Source organism: Vipera berus (assembly GCF_964194415.1).
Source record: "Vipera berus genome assembly, chromosome: 1".
Taxonomy (NCBI): domain Eukaryota; kingdom Metazoa; phylum Chordata; class Lepidosauria; order Squamata; family Viperidae; genus Vipera; species Vipera berus.
The window spans coordinates 52,331,738-52,353,958 of record NC_138202.1 but is presented as its reverse complement, the minus strand read 5'-3'; the positions used below and the strand labels follow the sequence as shown (position 1 = coordinate 52,353,958).

Below are 22,221 nucleotides of genomic sequence, written 5' to 3'. Positions count from 1 at the left end.
AAAAACTTTCTTCCTCTTCTGTGGTGAATTTAGTCCATTAACGTTCCAAGTTAAAAATTTAGTTGCCATGCATATCATCCCAAAGCTCTTGGAGCACTGCTTAAACAGGACTATCTTTTTTAGGCCGTGCTCCTCCCACTACTTGGCTGTAAGTACATTTTGGAAATTCCATAGACTTCTGCTGATCTTGTTCTTTTATTTTTTTTTTATCGTTTTAAAGCAGCACACGTCACCCTCTGCTCTGTAGAATCATCCAAAGAAGTTGTAGCTTGATCTCCTCCAGCACCATTCTCCTCTGTCTGTCCATCTTCAGCCTCTTGGTGTTCTCCTTCTCCAGATCCCTTTGCAGCTTCCAGAAGTGATAGTGGGGTTGCTTTTAAAACGTTATTGTAAAAATCACGCGCCTGCATCACAGTGGTCAAACGGTACCTTTTACCTTCATACATCACCATCAACCCAACTGGAATCTCCCATCTGAACCTTATATCTCGTTGCTTGAGCTCTTGCACTAAAAATGTAAAATCCTTCCTTCTCCTTAAAATCTTTGGAGGAATTTCTTTTAGAACCAAAACTTCTTGATCAGCAATCACGACTTTAGTACCATAAGCAGCTTGAATAACTTCGTCTCTAATTTCCCTCTTTACAAAATAAACCACCACATCTCTAGGTAGCTTTCTCTGTCTGGCAATCCATGAATTCACACGAAACACTTTATCCATGCCTCCCTTTATTTCAGATGCTGGCTGACTCAATACTACTTCCAGAGCCTCAGAAATCAGCTGCTTTAGATCTTCCTTAATATTCTCTTTTAAACCTCTGATTCTAACAGCATACTGCATCTGGTAATATTGAGCAAGACTCAATTCTTTGTCCATTTTGTCTCTTAAATCTTCATTTTCCAGTACTTTTGCTTCTAATATGGCATTTTTTTGAGTCAAATCTTCCACTTTTTCATCCAAATCTTCCACACATTCAGCCACTCTATACACTGAAGACAAAATGTCTACCTTCATCACTCTGAACTTCTCTTCCATCCTCTCTTCTATTCTCTCCTCCAGTTTCTCCAACTTCTCCATCTTTGCAAATTTATCACCCATTGCTTCCAGAATTACCTGGGCATATTTTCCAAGAGCATCTTGTAAATCCTTCGGTGTCAATACATCAGGAAGAAGCAACGCTTGCAATGATGACTGTTGCACCGGAGAAGTTCCAGCACTCCAAAGAGCTTTTGGAGGAGGTTTAGCCGCCATCTTTACTTTCACTTACTACGCACTTTCACTTTTAAATTTATAAAATCCATTAAGCTAGAAAGCAGCAATAAAAGTCCTCTTCACCTTTTCCTCCTGTACCGCTCTGCCTGCTCCTTTTATTCCATAGTCTTTCCTTCTGGCAGGGGTGGTCGCAAACGCCTGGCTCCGCTCCAGAAATCACGGAGCAGAGGCGCTGACCAGCTGGGAGCAACCCAGGCTACGGGGGAGTTCGATCCTTCAGCCGCCCAAGCTTTAAGCTCAGGCGGCCCCGGAGAACTCAACCCCTACCTGGGGGCTCACCCCCTCCTCTTCTCCCGAGGAGGGGGCTTCAAATCCACCCGAACAGCTGATCGGCGCTGTTTCGGGTGGAAATAACACAGCTGAGCCGCGGGCAGCCCGAAAGGGCTGTCTCCGGCGCCGCGCCGCCACCGGAAGTCAATGATGAAGACTGTATTGTGAGTATCTTGTAAATTAAAATTTAATTGATACTTCAAACAATGCCTCTGTGCCTGGCTTAGATCTCCAAAACATTTTTAGAATTTAAAATGGCAGGGATCTAAAGCTCCCCCTTCAAATGTATCTTATCGTCTCAGAAAAACGACAACAACAATAAGATGAATTAGTGGAGAGTATCCTGTGAGACTAGAAATGATGTTGGAAATAATATTCTACCAATCTAGCTCTGATAATTGGATTTTTTTCCTTAGTGATTCGTATCAGATCTCTCATTTTATGAAAATAAAATAATATACTTTCAAAATTCCAGATGTGCACTTAACCCCCCCCCCCCCAAAGTTGTGAACTCCCAGTTTATAGTATGGCTCTTGTTTCTAGTAGAATAGAATGTTAAAATGTTTTTGAAAGATAAGCGAAAGTTGCCACTGAGAACTTTGGGAGGTTTAATCGGAACCCATTTTTTCTATATACTTTTTCTCCATCCTGATTTCGCATTTATAAAAAATGTGACTGAAGGATCAATTTGTATCATATTGCTTTTAGTCTTTTTACTTAATATTTGGTGTTAGCACTTAGATTAAGTCCATTTAAAATAATGAAAGTTATGAGGTTATGCTTTCCTTCTCTGAATATTCTCAAGTTTGGTGTTTAGTATTGCTATACAAATATCGTGAAAACTTGATACTTATTTCTCTTACTCTGCTTTTATATATATGAGATTACTACAGCTAACCAAAATATCTAGCTATCTTGCTATTGAGAAAGAAACTTTCATTAAGTATTTCTGGATATAAAGATCTGGGAGAAGGAGCTGTCTTTTACTAATTTCTTAACTTACATTAAACTGACAAAATGCTATAAAGATGAAATAGACATTTGGAAAACTAAGAGATTCTTCATTTTGTACAATATTCTCTGCACAATTTGCACTATGAGCTGCAAACTTAGTATAGCTTGTTTCCCAGCTCAGAATGGGCAAACTCGCTGTGGCCAACTTGTCACAGTCAACTCACCATGGCCAACTCATTGCAGGATAACTTGCCATGGGCAACTTGCCATGGTAAACTCACCACAGCCAACTCGACATGGAACAATTTGCCATGACCAATTCACTGTGGGACAACTTGCTATAGAGTAATTTAACAATTCAATTTATTTAAAATAAATAAAAATATTTTAATTGTTGTCATTCACATTTCATTTTGTCACTATTTTTGCATCCCTTCTACAATGATTCTATTCCACCATTTCTTTGATATTGGTGTAACTCTTGTCCTGCAGCAAGTTGTCCTGTTGCTAGTTGGCCGTATTGAGTTGTCCCATGGACAATTGGCCGCAGTAAGATGGCCATGGAAAGTTGACTGTGGCTAGTTGGCTGTGGTGAGCTGGCCATGGCGAGTTGGCCACAGTGAATTGTCATAGGATAGACCCATCTCAGATAACTGTCCTTCTTAAAGCAATCTGTTTTTCTGATCCTATTGCAAAGGAGGGATAGTGGAAGACTAGACATTATGAAATCTATCTCTGATAAGAAGCAATAGAGGAGGTGCCCCTATGTTCAGTTTGTAATGGGAATAGGAAACCCTTGCCATAGTTGTACTACATTGGTGGCAAAATGATTAAAAACAATTTTTAGGTTAGGGTTGGGTGTGGAGGGAGAGAGAGAGATTGTAAGGCTGGGAAAGATAGTGAATTACCTCCAGGAACTTTTCTGCTCTCATTCTCTCCCTTAACTCCACACTTATAGTGGAGACATCCAGTGGTAGGATTCAGCAGGTTCGCATCACTTAGGCAGAACCAGTAGCTAATTTTTTGTTGCCCAGGCCCAGAATGGACTTCCGGAAGTGGCATCCACACAGAGAACCGGTTGTTCACATATTTGAATCCCACTACTGGAGACATCACTTTTGGTCTATTTCCTTACCCCAAAAAAACTGTTGTTAAAAACCAATAATTTAAAGATTGAAACAACTGTGTGATGAACTGACTAAATCACATCACAAAGCTTAATTTTTGTATTTCCTTTTTCCTTGCTTAGGGACAGTTTTTGTTTTCTTTTTTTTCTATTTAGTCTTGCTACTTAATCTTTTACTGAGAATTCTCCCTAGTTTTCACTTGATAGTATGCATATAGCTTAGATTCAACTTTCATTTTGACCGGGTGTGCACTGCAAAGTAGTCATTTCTGACATGTGGTGGCTTGGTAATACAGACATAAATTTTGTTTGTGTGGTCTGATTACTTCATTTTTCCCACTTGATTGGAATGATGTCTTTTAATCCATAGCAACAGCTGCCAAGATTGTCTAAGAAGTAAAATCTAATGGCTGTTTTCTTTTGAATAAAGTTTGAGTGACCTGGGTATTCCTGTTGAAAAAATATACACTTTCAAATATTTATTTACTTTTGAAAAAAAAGAATCTTTAATTTTATTATTTTTCCTCTAGAAAATATTTTGATGTAAAGTTTTGGGAGATTTCTTAACTGTGTTTAGTGAAGTTTCTAGTATAATTTGTTTAAATATGTTTAGTGAGAAAATTGGGTCTTATATCTGTCATGGAAACAGGACAAATGTACTGCGTATTCATGTACAGCAGGGGCACTTGTAAAACACAAAAACAATTAGAGTAAAGTAAGATGACTTTTTGGAGCAAATGTATATATACGCTTACGTACAGAAATATCACCTAAATGTAAACCAGTGCCAGTATCATAAGTAAAGTTTTAAAAACAGCATTAATGATACACAAAGAGGTAAGAAAAATACTTATCAGGGCCTTGACTTCAGACCATGAGACAAATTAGAAATCCAATTAGAACTGAAGTAATAATAGTGGCAACTCTTGAAACTTAGCAAACCGTGTCACATTGTTCATAGGGTAAACCGATCATATAAATCCATGTTTTAGCCTTGTTTAGAAATGCCGCTATGCTATCATCTGATATATTTTGTGCTTTGTTTCAGAGCTTTATGGTTTTGATGTTCTCATTGATTCTACTCTCAAGCCTTGGCTGCTGGAGGTGAATCTGTCCCCTTCCCTGGCCTGGTAAGGGAACTGTTAAGAAATGATTGCCACTAAGTAATTTTCTTCTGAATTTGTTTCCTTTGGGGGCAGAAAATATTCTTGATGTTTTTAAGTGGATCTTAGTTTGGATGAAGGGAAGAAGTTTGCAAATTGACTATATCATTGATTTTTTTATTTCTCAAGTTGATGGATATAATTTATGAATATAATTTACCCTGTAACACTCACTCTCTTGCTTTATGCATCAGATATAGAAAGAGGCTTATGTATGCAAGGAGGAATGTTTTTAAATTTTGTTTTTGGTCTTTGAACTACCAGGTCACAAGAAGATATTACCTATTAGAGATGTACAAAATTTTCTGAATTTAAAATGCCCTGGATTGAGGTTGAAATGGTTGTTCTGACCTTATCAGAAGCATTCTTAGTTTGAAACGGGGCTGTTCTTTTTTCCTCTGAATACTACTAGCATGTCTGGGAGAATATGTTTTGATGTGAAACAGCTGCTTCAAATTCAAAGTGTTGTGTACACTTCTATTACCTGCCATATCTCCTTTTAGCTAAAATGGTAAGAGACAGGATTGAGCAGAAATAATTGGGTAGGTAGAGGTCGATGTTTAAGGATAACTACAGTGTTCATATTACTTTGGCCCTTTCTCAATAACCCACTGTAGATTGTGGGCGGGGGGTGGTGGATAAGATTATTGTCCTACTATCTCAGGTTGAATAAACAAATACTGAGTTTTGTTTCATTCAAATGACGAAGCAAAAAAGGATTTTTCAAAGGAGGAAAGAGATTGGATTCACTATGCCAAATAGTATTCTGTCATAAATTGGTCCTAAATGTCATTTCTTTTTCTATTTCATTAACTTAGGAAAGTGAAAAGCTTCTTTTTTCCTAAAAAGGAAAAGACAGCGTTCAATAAAGTCTTTTATCTGAGATAATTAATGTTTAAGTTCTTTGTGAATGGAGGTTTATAAGATAACTCTCAATCGGATCCGTGACCTTGAGGGGTCCTTGGTGCTCCCTGAGATTTCTTGTTTTCTTGCAGACATTTCATTACCTTAACTAGGTGATGTCATCAGTGCTAGTAAGGAGTGCTGTTGGCTGTCAGTTTATATTCTGGTATCTTGCCTGTCTGGGTGGGTGGGGGCGGTCTTAGGGATTCTTTGGTTGGGCTGTTTACTAATGGCTGTTTGGCAGTTTCTTGTTTGGGGTATTGCTTACTTGATTGTTGATCTGAAGTTGACCTTGGGTTGAGTGGTCAAGGACTTTTTGATGAAGTTGCATGGGTATCCATTTTATTGGAATGTGTTATATAGATGCTCCATTTCCTTTTTGTGCTGTTCTGGGTTGCTTTACCACTCGACCCAATACAGCACAACCAACACAAACCCTAAAAAGAATTACACTGCCATACATCAAGAATATCTCAGAAATCGCAAACTCACTGCTACTGCCACATGGAATCAGCGTAGTAAAGTAGGAAAGGCCTCTGAAGCCCACCCAGGGCTCTGTTCTCGGCTGCAGAGGCCTCTCTTGAACACCTCTGCCGGCAAAATGGAGGCTGGGGGTGACGCTTGCAGTGGCTAGTTGCTGAAGAAATGGGCTGGTATCAGCCATGTGGGCTCCTGCTGGACAGGGCTGTTCGTGCCACTGCCACAAGGCAAGGCAGGGAGTGGGAGGCTTGGCTGTGGGGGCCCTGAGGTAAGGGTGTGTGGGGCAGGTTCATCCCCTTCCCCACCTGCCTAACCTCATGGCGGCACCGTGAACAACCATACGGAATGAGCGGGTGGCCAGCTGCGCAGGCTCTTAACTAGGGCTTATTACTTATTACTCTTACTAGGGGTAGGTTTTATATTAGGCGCACATGTAAAAATCAAGCTAGGGTTTATTTTTGGGTTAGTTTTTATTTTCGGGGAAACATGGTAGTACTGATAATGTTACTTAGGGTAATGAAATGTCTGTAAGAAAACAAGCAAGCTCAGAGAGCACCAAGAACCCCTCATTTCAACCCTGAGCTACAAATATTCTCCTTCATTTTTCAATATTATGAATATTGATTTTAGAAAAGAAGTCTTAGTATTAGTGTAATATTCACCCCATTTCAATATTTGGTTCTGCTTGTAGTAAGTATTGAAAATTCACTTTCACAAAAATATGTTGAAGGGATAAAATAACAAGACCTTCAGTGCCATTTTATTTAAAAGTAATTATTTATTTATTTTATTTTTTATTTTATTAAATTTATATACCACCCTATTCCCGTAGGACTCAGGGCGGTTTACAGGGAGAGTTAAAAACAGAGATACAAAAATTAAAATCAGATTAAAATTAATTAAATCAAGTCCCCAATATTTAAACTAAACTAAAATTAAAACCCCTCAGCCTGGGCCAGACAGCTCGAAGAGCCAAGTTTTCAGGTCCCGGCGAAATGAGCGAAGGTCGGGGGCAGTCCTAGGTTCCATGGGGAGTTGGTTCCAAAGGGCCGGCACACCCACAGAGAACGCCCTTCCCCTGGGAGTAACCCGCCGGCATTCCTTAACCGGCGGTACCCTGAGAAGGCCCTCCCTGTGGGAGCGCACAGGACGAAGGGAGCTTGATGCCGGCAGCAGGTGTCCCCTCAGATAACCTGGACCCAAGCCATTTAGGGCTTTATAGGTCATCACCAGCACCTTGAATCTCACCCGAAGGGCAACTGGAAGCCAATGCAGCTCGCGGAGTAGAGGTGTTACATGGGAGTATCAGGAAACCCCCATCACAACTCGCGCGGCCGCATTCTGCACCAGTTGAAGCCTCCGAGTGGTCCTCAAGGGCAGCCCCATGTAGAGAGCGTTGCAGTAGTCTAAACGGGAGGTCACGAGCGCATGAGTGACTGTGCGTAGGGCATCTCGGTCCAGATAGGGTCGCAACTGGCGCACCAGGCGAACCTGGGCAAAAGCCCCCCTGGTCACGGCTCCTATGTGATCTTCAAAATTGAGCCGTGAATCCAGGAGGACGCCCAAGTTGCGAGCCCTATCAATGGGGGGGTAACACCTCACCCCCCATCATTAAAGATGGAATAGTCTGGTTGATCCGAGATGCCGGTATGCACAGCCACTCAGTCTTGGCAGGATTGAGACGAAGCCTGTTTCTCCCCATCCAGACCCGGACCGCTTCCAGGCAACGGGACATCACGGCGAGGGCATCGCTGGGTTGGTTCGGGGTGGAGAAAAAAAGTTGGATATCATCAGCATGCTGTTGATACCCCACCCCGAAACCACGAATGATCTCGCCCAGCGGCTTCATATAGATGTTGAACAGGAGGGGAGAGAGAACCGACCCCTGAGGAACTCCACAAACGAGAGGCCTCGGGGCGGACCTCTGCCCTCCCGTCAACACCGACTGCGAGCGGCCCAGGAGATAGGAGGAGAACCACTGCAAAACAGTGCCTCCCACTCCCAACCCCCTGAGACGCCGCAGTAGGATACCATGGTCGATGGTATCGAAAGCCGCTGAGAGATCTAATAGGACTAGGACAGAGGAACAACCCCTGAGAATTTTCATCTATAGGTTTTTTTAATGATGAATCTGGTTTTGGTTATCTCAATATTCAAGAATAAGTGAATGAAACTGGAAAGATCCCAAACATTAAAAAAATACCCTGGATCTTGGAGAATCTCACAGAAAACCTCAAATTCTTCAGAGAGCACTCTTGCTCTATCACAGATATTGTAAGAAATATTTCCAGTCTGGAAATGCTGATTTTTCAATCGAGTAGAACATTAGATAAAGGGAAATCTAAGATTTCTTTAACCTATGCCCAGAAGGGTAAGGCAGAAGGATTTTCATAAAATTATGAGTGTATTATTAAGTCATGTTATTTGCTTAAATATATGCAAAATCTCCAATTCTGTTTCTTCTGTCAGCAATGCTGATTTGGCAGTTCCAGGAATGGGACTTTCCATGCTTAGAATGATAGGACTTGTGCATATTGATTAAATTTTCCTCAAAGATGTAGATTAAAGTGATTAATCAGTTGATCTTATTTATCCTCTTATTCTATACTGTTAGTGATGCTCCTTTGGATCTGAAAATTAAAGCTAGCATGCTTTCAGATATGTTCACACTTGTAGGTGAGTGTTATATCAATTCTTGTTTAATATTATATTGCTTTGGGTGACAGTGTGTTAAAAGTCAATATATTGTATAGTTCAGAGCTGGTTTGAACTAATTAATGTTCTATATTATGTTCCATATATGTAATATTAGCTCTTTTTTCACATATTTAACTATTGTGTTATGTAAGTACCTTAGCCCCATTAAGGTACTTAGAGTTTCATTATAGACCCAACAGGGGGGAATATGTTTGGGGCTAAACTGATCTTTCCTACCAACATCAATTTTATTTAATGCATAGCAAGAACAAAGTAGTTACTTTATAGTTTTCCTTCCAAACTTTAAGACAAAGTGCTGGAGAGGCCATGTTAAAATTTGTTGTGTGAATCTGGCAAATGCTTTGTAGTAGTATTGGGAATCATTCTGAAAAGTTAAATAAAATAATTAGTGACAGGCACATACGGTATTTGTGCAAAGTATGACAGCACTAAGTACTGTAGCATGGAAAAAGCATTGAATAAATGGTGTGATATCCCTGTGTGTCTGTATATATTTAAGATTGACCTTTGCATAATGTTTTGGAAATGTGGCAGCTGGGGTCATTCTGCAGTCTTCTTCCTCCTAGCATTTTCCTGCACATGGCAGGTCTGTTGTTTTTTTCTGGATTTTGAACCGTTGATGGTATCACAAATTGCAGTAATGTCTAACATTAGAAAATGTAATCTGCCATGATTGCTGTTAAAATGCCTATAAAATGGGAACCATATATCAATAAAATAAAATTATATTTTAGAGCTGTCACTGCATCCAAGCTTCAGAAATATCAGTCCCTCAAAACTATATACATATACATTTCCATGTCAGTCACATTTGGTCTAGTTCAGGGGTAGGCAACCTCGGCTCTTTTATGACTCATGGACTTCAACTCCCAGAATTCCTGAGTCATAAAGAGCCGAGGTTGCCTACCTGTGGTCTAGTTTCTCCTTTTTGTATTTCACAGCTCAACGTAAGAGTTCTTTTCATGCTTAACTTTAGAGAATAAATGTTATTTGTTATAATGTAAATGTAATAGTGACATATAGGTAGTCCTTGACGTACATTTAGTGACCATTCAAAGTTGCAACGGAAATGAAAAAAGTGACTTATGACTGTGTTTCACACTTACAACCTTTGCAGGATCCCCATGATCACATAGTCAAAATTCAGATGCTTGACAACTGGTTCATATTTATGACAGTTGCTGTTTTCCCGAGGTCATGTGATCATCTTTTGCGACCTTCTAACAAGCAAAGTTAATGGGGTGCATTAACTTTGCTTGTTAGAAATTTGTTAGAAATTTTGGGCTCAACTGTGGTCATAGGTCAAGGACTACCTGTAGTTTCTGCAGAGGGGACCCATTTCTTTTACTCAGCAATACCTTTAATTAAGCAGGGCCCTGGGAAACATCTGTGATAGCCTTAGTGTTTAGGTGGTACATTGATGCTCTCAAGGGAATTGATCCATAGTTAGATGTTCTTTGTGTGACATGTCTTCCTCCCTTCCTGTCTCCAAGGCTTTGTTTGTCAGGATCCAGGTCAGCGGTTAAATCGGACATCTTATTACTCCTCTGAGACAAGGAGAAATCCATACCAAAAAACTCAAGTAAGGAGAGAAAAGTTAAAACAATGCTCCTTTGCTGTCATTATTTAAAAAAATGAATTATATTTGCTCGAAGATCTTTCTATACTTTTTCTCCTCTGACCATTTTCCTTTCTATTTTTAAACTGTTCTATAAAATAGAATATCTCTTTTCTTAAAACTTTAGTCAGGCATAGTTTCTGCACTATTGGGAAGTAAAGTGCTCTCTAGAAGTCCTTTGTGCATCTGAGAGAGTATTATTACTTCTTTATTTTGGTGCTCTTAATATTTATGACATTTAAGAGGGAGGGAAGAAGAGTCAAGGTAAGCAGAGAAGTTAACACACTGCGTAGCAGAGTTGGTCACATGGGCTTGGGTGTAATAGAGGCCTGGATTCAATTTTGTATGGGAGGGGTGTCAGGGGAGAGTCTTAATCGAATGTGTCCCAGTGGGAAATATAGGGCACAGAATTTTTGTAAAGGAACGCCCCTTATCCCTAGTGAGTCTTGATTTCTACTGTGTTTCATACTATGTAAAATGATACTAGCACCATAATTGCTGCCATCTACTGTCTGCTTGTTTAGCGCTGCAAGGCAGTGTGAAGTCTTTTATGTTTCCCAAAGTCTGAACATAATTTGTGATTTAAATTAAATTGCCTTTTGTTAATTTCTGAGGGTTTCAAATGTTTCCAAATACTATTGGTAACCCAGAATTCACCGTCAGCTATCATATGAACCTGTAAAAGAAAGTAGTATTATTTATTACATACATTATACATTACATTCATTATGTATGCTAACTAGGCCCTCTCTGAGCAGTTTACAATCCATTAAAATTAAACAATACAATTCTCAACAATTAAAATACACAACAAAACTTGATAATTAAAGTATAATGAGATTTAGCATGCATGTGCGGGGGAACCTTTACCTTTTATAGAAGTTAAAATTAACCTTGATTTATTAAAATGTCTGGGAGAATTAAATACTTTTGCCTGGTGCTGAAAAAAGTAATACAGTCAATGCTAGTTATACTGTATGGAGGGCTAATACTGAAAAGACTTGCCTCCAGGTAGCCACTCGTCATTTATTTATGTATTCATTTATTTGCCCACTTACTTTTGATTAATTCTATACTATGAAGTCAGTGTCAACTCTTAGCAGTTACATAGGTGGATTTTCTCCATGACTGTCTGTCCCTAACCTCATCCTTCAAGTCTTCCATCCCTTGCACTTTAACTGAGTCAATCCAACTTGCTGCTGATCAGTGTTTTTCCTTCCACCTTTTCCCAGCATTAGAACCTTCTCCATAGAAACTGGCTAACTTATTTGATTTATAGACTGCTTGACTCTGCAACTCTGAGTACATGCATAAGGTAGTGTAAAACAATGAAATAGAAATAACCAGAAAGGGAAAAAAATAAAATCCAATAAACAATTCTATAAGGAACCCACCACCATCCTAGCTGAAGGCCTGGAAGAAAAATCAAGGGTTTGGGTCATACTTATCTCAGGGAGAATGTTTTTCTAGAGGGCTGGCTCCATGACACAGGAGGCTTGCTATGGAGAATACTGAAAGCCTTCAAAATTGAGTTTGGGGTATGAAAAGATATGCAAACAGATTTCTCAGTACAGTGCTCCCAAACTATCAAAATCCTAATAAGTTAATACCAGATCCTAAAAGCAAATAAAAGTTGTATTAAGCTGGTTTATAATGTAGCAGTCTTCTGCAATATTGTTTATATAATTGATGTTTCTTTAGACCGTCTTCAAGAAACCTCATGAATACCTCATTGCAGGATAGTTCCAAGGCATGGATTATTGCAGAATAGCCATCGTACATTGGCCTAAGGTGCATCACTCCACAGAGGACAATTGTGTATTTTAATGACAAAGTTGGATATAGACGCCCTCCCAACTAAAACTCGATCCTTTAGGAGGAAAGCAATCCATCTCAGAACTCTCCTGGGCAGGCACATCATCCATTACAAGCACTTCTGTCTTCTCTAGATGGAGCTTCAGTTTTTTTGCCCTCATCCAGTCCAAGCGCTGATTCCGCATTTCCACTATTTTTCCTGGCATTTATAAAAGCAAGAAAGAGGCCTGTATGTTGTCAGCATACTGATGATACCACTTCATATTTCAGAATGACCTCAGTCAGCAGCCTTATATGTCAAATACAATTGGGAATAGAATATAATACTGAAAAACCCAATAAATATAAATGCTGTGGGACTGAGCAATAGTCCCCCAGCATTACCTTTTGGAGATAGCCTCCAGGTAAAACTAGAAACAACGCAGAGCTGTTCAAGTCAAATCTAACTTGGACAGATTCTCCCCAAAGTTATCTAGGAGGAGAAAAATTACCTCTTCACCTTCGTTATCATCACAGAGTAGGGTCAGTAATGAACTCTTCTTAGCATTCAATCAGATATAGGATGAGTTTTCCTCCACTTGCATTCCAGATGTTTACCAGCTCGTTTTATCGTTTTATTATCTTCAGGTGCCTGCATACCACCTTTTTGAAGGGCATCTGCACAGTGACAAAGGATGCTCAGCAGCAATTGTGAAAACTGCCTGGTTCATTTATTTGATAAGTCTCCCCTGGGTTCTAACCTCAAAGCACCCAGGTAAAACGCCAGGAAAACTTTCAAAACCCTCTGGAATCTGTTGTTCTTTGCAGATGCAGAAAGGAATATTTATCTGAAGTCTGAATCTCAACAAGAAGTGGTCAAACTCTGACAAAAATAAATTCTTCAGCTTCAGATTCCAATGCTTGTGACCAATAAAAAAACAAACAAAACAAAAAGCAAATGGATTGAAAAATGTCCCTTGCCACATTGCCACCATGAAACCCTGAGCAACTCCCGACTTGTATATGGCATGGCTATTTTAATCCCCTAGAATCATCATTTTAGAAGTCTTGGCACCCAATCCAGGATCATCCTTAGACATGAGGATTGCTGAGTACCTGAAGAGATGATATATCATCAGAATACATTTATCTCCTTAGCGCCCAGCATCAGAAAAAGCAACATACATTGGTATTAAAATGGACAGGAAGACTGGAAAGAAAAATGGAATTTCAGTAAGCATCTGTTTACTGTATTTGATCTTCTGGTTTGTTCAAGAATCATCTCACAAATCTCCAAGCCATGCAGCTACAGTATATAAAGCCAAGTGCTTCTTTCATCCATAATCGAATCATAGATGAGAACGATCTTATTCATTTATCAGCCTGACATTTAAAAACAGTGCCAACATCCCAGAGGGCAGACTAGTATAGTTAGTTATCTGGAATGAAAGAAGAACCAGAAGAGGAGACAGGCACAAAATGCCTGATCTCTTCTCTCCTTACCTGTCAGCTTTACCTATTACTCCTTTGCCCTTCCCTGCTAATATGACAAGAGTCTCAGGCAAACACACTAAATTAAAGGGGGCGGAGGGGATTCCATCCATGAAATGGCCTTGTCCAAGGGATGGTCCTCTTTTACCATCTTTTAGCCTGTGGGGAACTTCGAATTTGGTGCCATATGCTTTGTATATGTGGGTTCTATATTTCTTAAATGAAATATTTTAGATGTGAATTGGAGGATGAAGCAAAAATGGGGTACATTTTTATGTACATCAGAAATGAACTCTAATTTAGAAAATTGGTAATTTTGAAAGAGAACATGAAATCTTTATTCTTTTTTATTTTATAGCGCCCTGTCTCTGCACAGTCTCGATCATCAAATGCCAAATTGGTAAATATTGGGCTCTATATTGCTTCATTCATCGTTTAGAAATTTAATCAGTGTACTTTGCATTTTTAAAGAAATATTTTTGCAGTAATCTTTAAAGTGATGCGAATAGTTGTGGTAAAGAGGCTAATGGACAAGAATAAAAATGTTTTTCTAATGGCAACATGTCCAAGACTGTGATTAATTATGGAAATATGACATTTTTTTGGAAATAATCTTTGTGTGAAAGATAATCCTAGATTCTAGATTCACCTAGTTTCTACAATTTTGTTAAATATAGGAATATGGATGGTGTATACAACACATCCTATAAAGGATTTTTATATCCTGTATTTTCTTTTCATTTTCTGTTGTTAGATTCCGTCACTACTATGAATGTGTCTGTTTGTCTGTCCTCCTTTAATACTTCTTCTATGAGTGCTACTTATGCTTGATAAATCCTGTTTTTGAGATTAAACAAGATTGTGCGCAAGCATGGTAGTACTTATAAAGATTACCAATATTCCTGAAACACAGAAAAATGCATATGTAAAAAGAAAATTGGTGCAATGCTACACTGAGAACACCAACCTGGAGGTAATAAGAAAAGAAATATTAATCTTGAAGACAATTTAGTATTGTAGTGGCAGTGGCATAAAGGACACCGCAAACATTCAAGAATCTAAGGAAAACTAAAGCACAGCAAACATTCAAGAATCTAAGGAAAACTAAAACAGTAGGAATCCAATAATCCAAGCCTGTCTTTCCCAAGAGGAAAAAAACTGTTGATCATCTTTCAATTTTCTTTGAAAAGAAGAAGAAATCCATATTTGAACTAGCTGCATGGGTTATATTGTTTGTTGTATTAATGGGAAGGCGCTCTAAGCTAAATGGACCTTGGAATTAATCTGGCAAGCTCCTTTATGTTAAGTCCTATAAGTAAAAAAAAAAGAAAAGAAAAGAAAAAGAAATACAATTATAACTTTATATAACAATAGTCTGCCCAAAGATAACAGATCAAGTATTGAAAACTTTGATAATTCTCTTTCCAGAAGGATTAACAAGTACAAGACCCAGATTGTTGGGGGCAATTAAGCTGACTTTATAATAATGCCGCTTGGGGGTGTGTGTGAAAGCCCTAATAAGCAGGCATATACATAGAATGAAGGCTACTGCTAAGTTTGTAAGCCGCCCTGAGTCTTCAGAGAAGGGCGGGATATAAATGGAATTAAAAAAAAACTTCATTGAATCTTACTCTTTATTCAATTTCTGACAGATGCATTTTTTTCTAATAGTTCTGGAAATAACTGCTTTTGGGAACCAACAGGAAATAAGAGGAAGGGCAACTGTCACATGTCAGAATGACAGTTGTGCCTCATTAATAGGAACATAGTTTGGAACTGTGGTTCTTCTCAAGATACTTGCAACAAGAAGTCCTTTTTACTTTCTCTGTTCTAATCTGAGGATCGGACAGTGTTTTCAATGCCCCAGTTCCTAAGCAAAGAAAGGGAATGTTCCACTGAATGCAGCTCATGTTCTTGCCAGATTCTAAAGTTAGGAAAACTACTTCTCACTCTTGCAATAGAGACTGTTAAGTGCCACACTGGGAACCTGTCTGTGTACTGTGCACTTTGTGGCCGAAAACAATATTAAATGTTTCTGTTGGCTACAACTATTTTCTCAACATGTTGGAAGTGTCAGGTACAGAACAGTACATTTCATGCATTTCAGGAGAAAAAGATGGACAGATTCCTGGAGATACAAGAATGCATTGGGTAATAGAAGACACATAAGAAGCAAATTTATCAGACTCTTCTCATGACTTGCTTGGTGGTTATGGTCAAGCTAAATTGCAGGATTGTATAAAATATGTAATTTTTGTATATATAATGTGTACTTTGGATTTTTTTTGTACTGTGAATCCCTTCAGTGCAAATGCAAAATAAAATATATTTCCAAGATGTTTCTGAAATGAAAATGTTTAATAAAGATTATAAATTAGCCAATGACAGGGCTGTAAGATGAGCTAAAGTCAGTATATCAAGAGTTTTCTGTCAATTTCATTGTTGATTCTTAACAAGCATTTCCGCTAAGGCAGTGATGGCGAACCTTTTAGAGACCGAGTGCCCAAACTGCAACCCAAAACCCATTTATTTATTGCTGGGTGCCGGGTGGGCGTGGATGACGGTGGGTGTGGCCACGGTGGTCACAGACAACTGGGTGGGCCTTCCTGCAGTGGGTGTGGCCGCCTCGATGATGCTCGTGGGGAGGGATGCCTGTGGGGGCCGTGTAGGGTTGGGGGAGATCCAGGGGGTCTCTGGCGGGTGGGGTGATGGGCCGGAGACTCATCCTGCAGGGTGAGGCGAGACAAGGCAGGGTGGGTGTGCCAATTGCCGCAGGGCAAGGCAAGGCGAGGCAGGGGCCGGAACAGCTGCTGCCTGACACCATTGGCCCCCCAACACAGAGGCCAGCGAGCACATGGGGGGTGACAGTGTCCATCAGCAGCCAAAGCCTGCTGGCTGTTCTGCATCTTGGCAGCCCCAACGGCGTGGGTGAAGTGCAGCCCATCAGCGTGGATGGAGACAGCCCTGGGACATCCAGAAAGGAGCCTTCACCTGGTGCGGGCCCTGTCTACACGGTGGCTCTGAGGGGGGCGGGGGCTGCTGCTCCTCCTGCTGCTCTGAGCCCCTTGACCGGCCAATGACACAGGGAAGCAGGAGGCGGTGGCAGTGATCGCTGCATCGCCAAGTCTGGCCAGCAGCAAATCTGGAAGCGAAGCTGTGCCGCCCATCCTCGCGCTTATGGAGGCAGTAGTGGGGGAAGGTGAGCTGTGGCGCATGCCCACTCCTCCCCGCTGCCACCCCACATCGTCCCACAAGCACTTCCCGGAGGCCCACAGGGGACAATGTGGAGCAGCAGCAGCAAAGGTTGGGTGCATACCAGATCCCGCCTTCTGCCGCCGCTGCCCCCACCAGCACGAGGATGGGCGGCACAGCTTCGCTTCCGGATCTGCTGATACCATTGACCCCCGCACACACAGCCCAGCGAGCGCATGGGGGCCGATGGTGTCCATCAGCAGCCCCAGCATGCTGGCTATCCTGCATAATGGCAAACTGGCCATGGAGACCCATCGGCATGGGTGGAGATGGCCCTGGGACAGCCGAAAGGAAGCCCTTGCCCGGCCTGGGCCCATCCACTCAACAGCTCTGACAGGGCTGTTCTTCTGCTGCTGCTCCGACTGGTCAACCATGCAGAGAAGCAGGAGGAGGTGGAGGGGGAGCCGGGGGTCTGGAGCTGCCTCGCCTGCTCGCTGGCAGCCCGATGAGGCAGCGAATCTTGCGCACCGGGCTTCCTTCTGGCCATCCTGGGGCCGTCTCCGGAGAGGGGTGTGTGTGTGTCACAGCTCGCCTTCCCCCACTGCTGCCTCCACCAGCCCAAGGATGGGCGGCACAGTTCCAGATCTGCTGCCGGCCAGACTTGATGCAGGGATCACCGCCACTGCCTCCTGCTTCCCTGTGTCTTTGGCCAGTCAAGGGGCTCAGAGTAGCAGGAGGAGCAGCCGCCGCTGCCCCCCTCACAGCCACCGTGTAGACAGGGCCCGCACCAGGTGAGGGCTCCTTTCCGGCTGTCCCGGGGCCGTCTCCGCCCACGCTGATGGGGCTGTACTGCGGGAGATGGTGGCTCTATTACCCCCTGCTGGCTGCCCCCTGCCCAGTGCCCCTTCTGTGAAATCCTAGGTGACTGCAGTGTGGATGAGAGGCTCAGCCGGCGGGGGGCGGCTTTCCTCTGCTGAGGCGTCCTGGCCCTCCCGCCCCCCCCAGCCAGACCCCCTCACCTTCCCCCAACCAGGACCTGATGACCCCCACCCTCCTGCACCCACCCCAGCTTACCCCCCCGAGCAGCCCAGCCTGACCAAGACAGAGGGAAGGTGAGGCAGGCGAGGTTGTTAAATGATTTGAAACTGGTCGCTTCCAAAGGCCACTCACTCTCCCGCCAAAGCTGCTCTTTTTATAGGTTCCCTTACCCCGCCTAGCTCTCGCAGCTGTTCCTGAACTCCGCATGTGTGGAGAGGGGGAAGGAAGGAGCCTGGCCCTGCATCCCTCTGTGGCAATGACGCGCATGCCCACAAGGACGGCTCTGCGTGCTGCCTGTGGCATGTGTGCCATAGGTTCGCCACCACGGCCCTAAGGGACCAGATCTATGAGAGGGTGGCGGCGTCCTGCACTCATGGACTCATGCTAGATGGGTAGTTGAAGGCCACTGCCATGTGTACCTTTCCTTAGCTCTGATTAATGCACCAGTTGTTGCACTTTCCTGAATTTGGAGGAGTTACTCATAGCCTTGTTATCTCAGTTTAGATTTCTACAATACACTGTACTTAGGACTGCCTTTGAAACCCACCCAGAACCTGTAATTGGTTCAAATGTAGTGGTCTACATGTTAACCAGCCAGTATTGTTATTAACATATTATGTTATTGTGTATGCTCTGTGTTGGTTACCGAAAGATTTCTGGGTGTTAATCAAAGTTAATCAAATCTTGACTTAATGAGTTAGTGCCAAGGAATCTGCAAGATTGGTTGCTCCAACCTCAGTCTCCTCCTCAGGAGACCGTTCTAGGAGAAACTGCTGGTGGTGCTTGATTTTTTGAGATGACCAAGGGCTAAGGACAGAAAGTGTTCTTTCTCCGACAGAAAAAAATTGGAACATGGATTAGACTCCACCAGAAATTAAATTTGCCCTCTTGGTGACATTTCTTTGGAGTTTGGGAACATTCAACTTTTCTAGATCTTAGAATGCTTTCTCATTGCTGACTTTTCTTCTATTTATTGTGTGTTGTAATTATTATTATTTGCTTTTTCATTTTTAATTGATCTTTTGTTGTGTATTATTTTGTTTAGAACTGTTTCTTTAGGAGTTTATGGTCTCCAAAATCATTGATTCTAGTAATAGAAAATCAAATGGGAACTGAGAATGTTGGTCATAGGCAAAGTTACAAGAATGCTTTGCCTATAGAGTCAGAAATCATCAGTGCTGGCTCTTGCTTTGGGGTGTGTATCAAACACTGAGAATATAAAGTTTGGCTTTGGTTTCTAATGGGGCGTGGAGGCAAGGAGTATGAAACCTGGCATTTGTGCCTTTGGATCCTTCTGACTTTCGCATAATTTCTGGCTTCAGTGCCTGGCAAGTGTTGTTCTTATTACTCTTTGTTAGCCAAATGCTTTTGGCATTTGAAATCTATTTAAATAATTGGAATAAAATCAGGAGGGGGAAAAAAGGCCAAAACTGACTTCTTACTGTGATCCTACAGCGTTCCCGGCCCCTCTCTGCCAGCGATGCTGAGATGAAAAACCTTATTCCTTCTGCAAAAGAGAAAGTTGCAGGAAGGCATGTTGGCTCCATGCTGGGCCTGTCCATGGAAGAGGTAAAACAAATCATTTATTTAATTATCAGAGTTCTACTGTTAAGACCAAACAACTCCATTAAATACTCTGGGCAATGTCCAATGTTAAAAACAGATGCAAAACAATATAACAAATTAAAAAAGAATGTTAATTGTTCAGAGAGAGCAATAAAACATAACCTGGACACAAAAGTTCCCCATTAGAAGCGTACCACACACTCTAATCCAAAACATGAGACAGTTTGTAAGACATGTTTAAATGAGGCCAGGGTGGAGACTGTGCAAATCTTGCATGTGCGCCTGTGTGCATATGCGCACATGCACTTTTTCACAAGGCAGATGTTGCAACAAGGAGACCTGAGTCTTGGTTCCTATAAAACACAATGTCAACTCTGTACGATCATGCAGCATTGGGAGAAATTGCAGGAGACAGATCATATCTTAGAGAGCATCAAGACCTATGGGACCCACATGTCAGAGATTACCAACGTCTCCAATACCAACATTCACTGGAACCTACTACAGAGAAAAGAGAACCACATGCCCTCACTCCTAATCCCCATAGCCAGTCCAGAAGAAATAACCTGATTAGTGGCATGGAATGCCACCAAGAAATGAAAGGGGGGGGGGAGGACAATTGCACCACAGCCTCCCATCTCTTCCAGAAGTCATTGACAAGTGTGATCAGTGAGTTTGTGTAAGTACTGTGACCAATTAGATAGAAATTGTCCAGTACTGTTGGGTCCAGCAGTGGCTGTTTGAAAAAAGAACCTACTGTATTCACTCATTGCATATAAGTATTTGTAAAAGGGAAAGAAGAAGAATACTTTTTGCTTGATGTGTTTGATAACTAGATATCTTTGTCAGACTGACCTCTTGGAAGTAGAGTGGACAGCAAATGTCAAAAGAACAAAGTATCTACACTCTACATTGGAAGTGTTAAAATCGGTGCTATAACTAGGTGGTTGTTTATTCACAAGTGTTACGTTTATATACTTTGGCATATGCTGAGGAATCTCAGCTTTCTGTGAAATGAGATTCTTTCCTGAGCTTAACATTTTTTGCCCTAGTGACTTCTACCCTTCCTTCTGAATTTAGATAAAAGTGTTGCGCCGAGTGAAGGATGAATATGACAGAAGAGGGGGGTTCATTCGTGTATTCCCTACACCATTAACTTGGGATGTTTACGGGTAAGAAAAACCTAAGAAATCATTTCTGTTTTCTTGGACTTTGTAGAATACATTTAGGAAGTAATAGATATAAATGCAGTTTTTCCCCTATTTTTCCATTGTTTTCCATATTTCAAAAGCATTGCAGTAGAATAAAAGCTTACTGATTGTATCTTTCTCTGTGATCAATATTTTCCATTAGTAGATACTATGACATCCTTACTTGTTTGGGTATTCCTCCTTCCAAACTTATAATGTAGGCTTTTCTTCCCTTCTTGTTTTTTATAATAACTTTTGATATTTTTTTCTGTTCCAATACTTTTCTTTTTCATGGTGAACTTTCTTACTCTTGGTATCTTAGGCCTTTTCTGGAACATAAGACAACAATGAACTATATGCTGGCTACTCGTCTTTTCCAAGAAAGGTAGGAAAATTGTTATAGTGTAACATTTACGGTGAGGCTCCTTTTGTAGGAGATGCAGCGTGGTGGCAGTAATTCTTTGAAATACAAGCGCAGCTCAGTAGGTTCACGCAATGAATGCACGTGCGGCATTATACCTAAAATATAATGAAGAGCCTTGGTGGAGCAATGGGCTAATGCCTCCTTAAGTAACACCAGCTGCCTGCAATTATTGCAGGTTCGCATCCCACCAGGCTCAAGGTTGACTCAGCCTTCCATCCTTCCGAGGTAGGTAAAATGAGGACCCAGATTGTTGGGGGCAATAAGCTGACTTTGTAATAATGCCGCTTGTGGGGGGCGAAAGCCCTAATAAGCAGGCATATACATAGAATGAAGGCTTTTGCTAAGCACATTTGATTTGTGCTTAGATTGTAAGCCGCCCTGAGTCTTTGGAGAAGGGCGGGATATAAATGGGATTAAAATAAAAAAATAAAAAAATAAAATGTTGCATGAGACACAAAATAATGCTCAGCAGGAGATTTTTAAAAAATCTGCAATTATGAGCATCTGCAAATAGGCAGATATGGGCAAAATGATTTTTTTTAAAAAAGCAATAATTGATTAATCACACCCTTTGTCACTTTATGCAGCTATCAAAAATCAATTTAAAAAACTAAAAACTGATTCCCTTGTCCCAATTTCTTTTCTTACTCACTATACCTAGACAGTAGTGCCAACTCTTCTTTTAGAAATAACTCCTGTGGCTATCCTGAGGGAAGGGATATGTACTTATTTTTATTTATTTATTTTTCACATTTTTGAACCTTATGGAATCATTATGTAACTTTTTTATGATATTGTCACCCACTTCATCCTCAGCAGTAGTAAGCCAGGAACCAAGCAGTGTTCCAAAAACCACTAAATACCTAATTGCTGCTTTATTTTATTTTAAAAAATATTTTTGTTAACCATAATGATTCTGCCCAGTAAAGATTTGACACTCAAGATAGTTGCTGAGTATATGGATTTGGCAGTTGCACCCATGTACTGACTGTTGTGCTCACATTGAAATTATTCAGCAAATTA

At 41.1% G+C, this 22,221-nt stretch overlaps 1 protein-coding gene across 1 annotated transcript in view; it reads left to right on the top strand.

The window, feature by feature from the left end:
* TTLL5 (tubulin tyrosine ligase like 5) overlaps positions 1-22,221 on the top strand; it is a 145,993-nt gene that overhangs the window by 40,638 nt on the left and 83,134 nt on the right. The window contains exons 13-19 of the mRNA XM_081343313.1: positions 4,670-4,751; positions 8,782-8,843; positions 10,379-10,467; positions 14,147-14,188; positions 19,474-19,587; positions 20,665-20,756; positions 21,097-21,159. Coding sequence (XP_081199439.1) covers positions 4,670-4,751; positions 8,782-8,843; positions 10,379-10,467; positions 14,147-14,188; positions 19,474-19,587; positions 20,665-20,756; positions 21,097-21,159 — 544 coding nt within the window. The remainder of the gene's footprint in view (positions 1-4,669; positions 4,752-8,781; positions 8,844-10,378; positions 10,468-14,146; positions 14,189-19,473; positions 19,588-20,664; positions 20,757-21,096; positions 21,160-22,221) is intronic.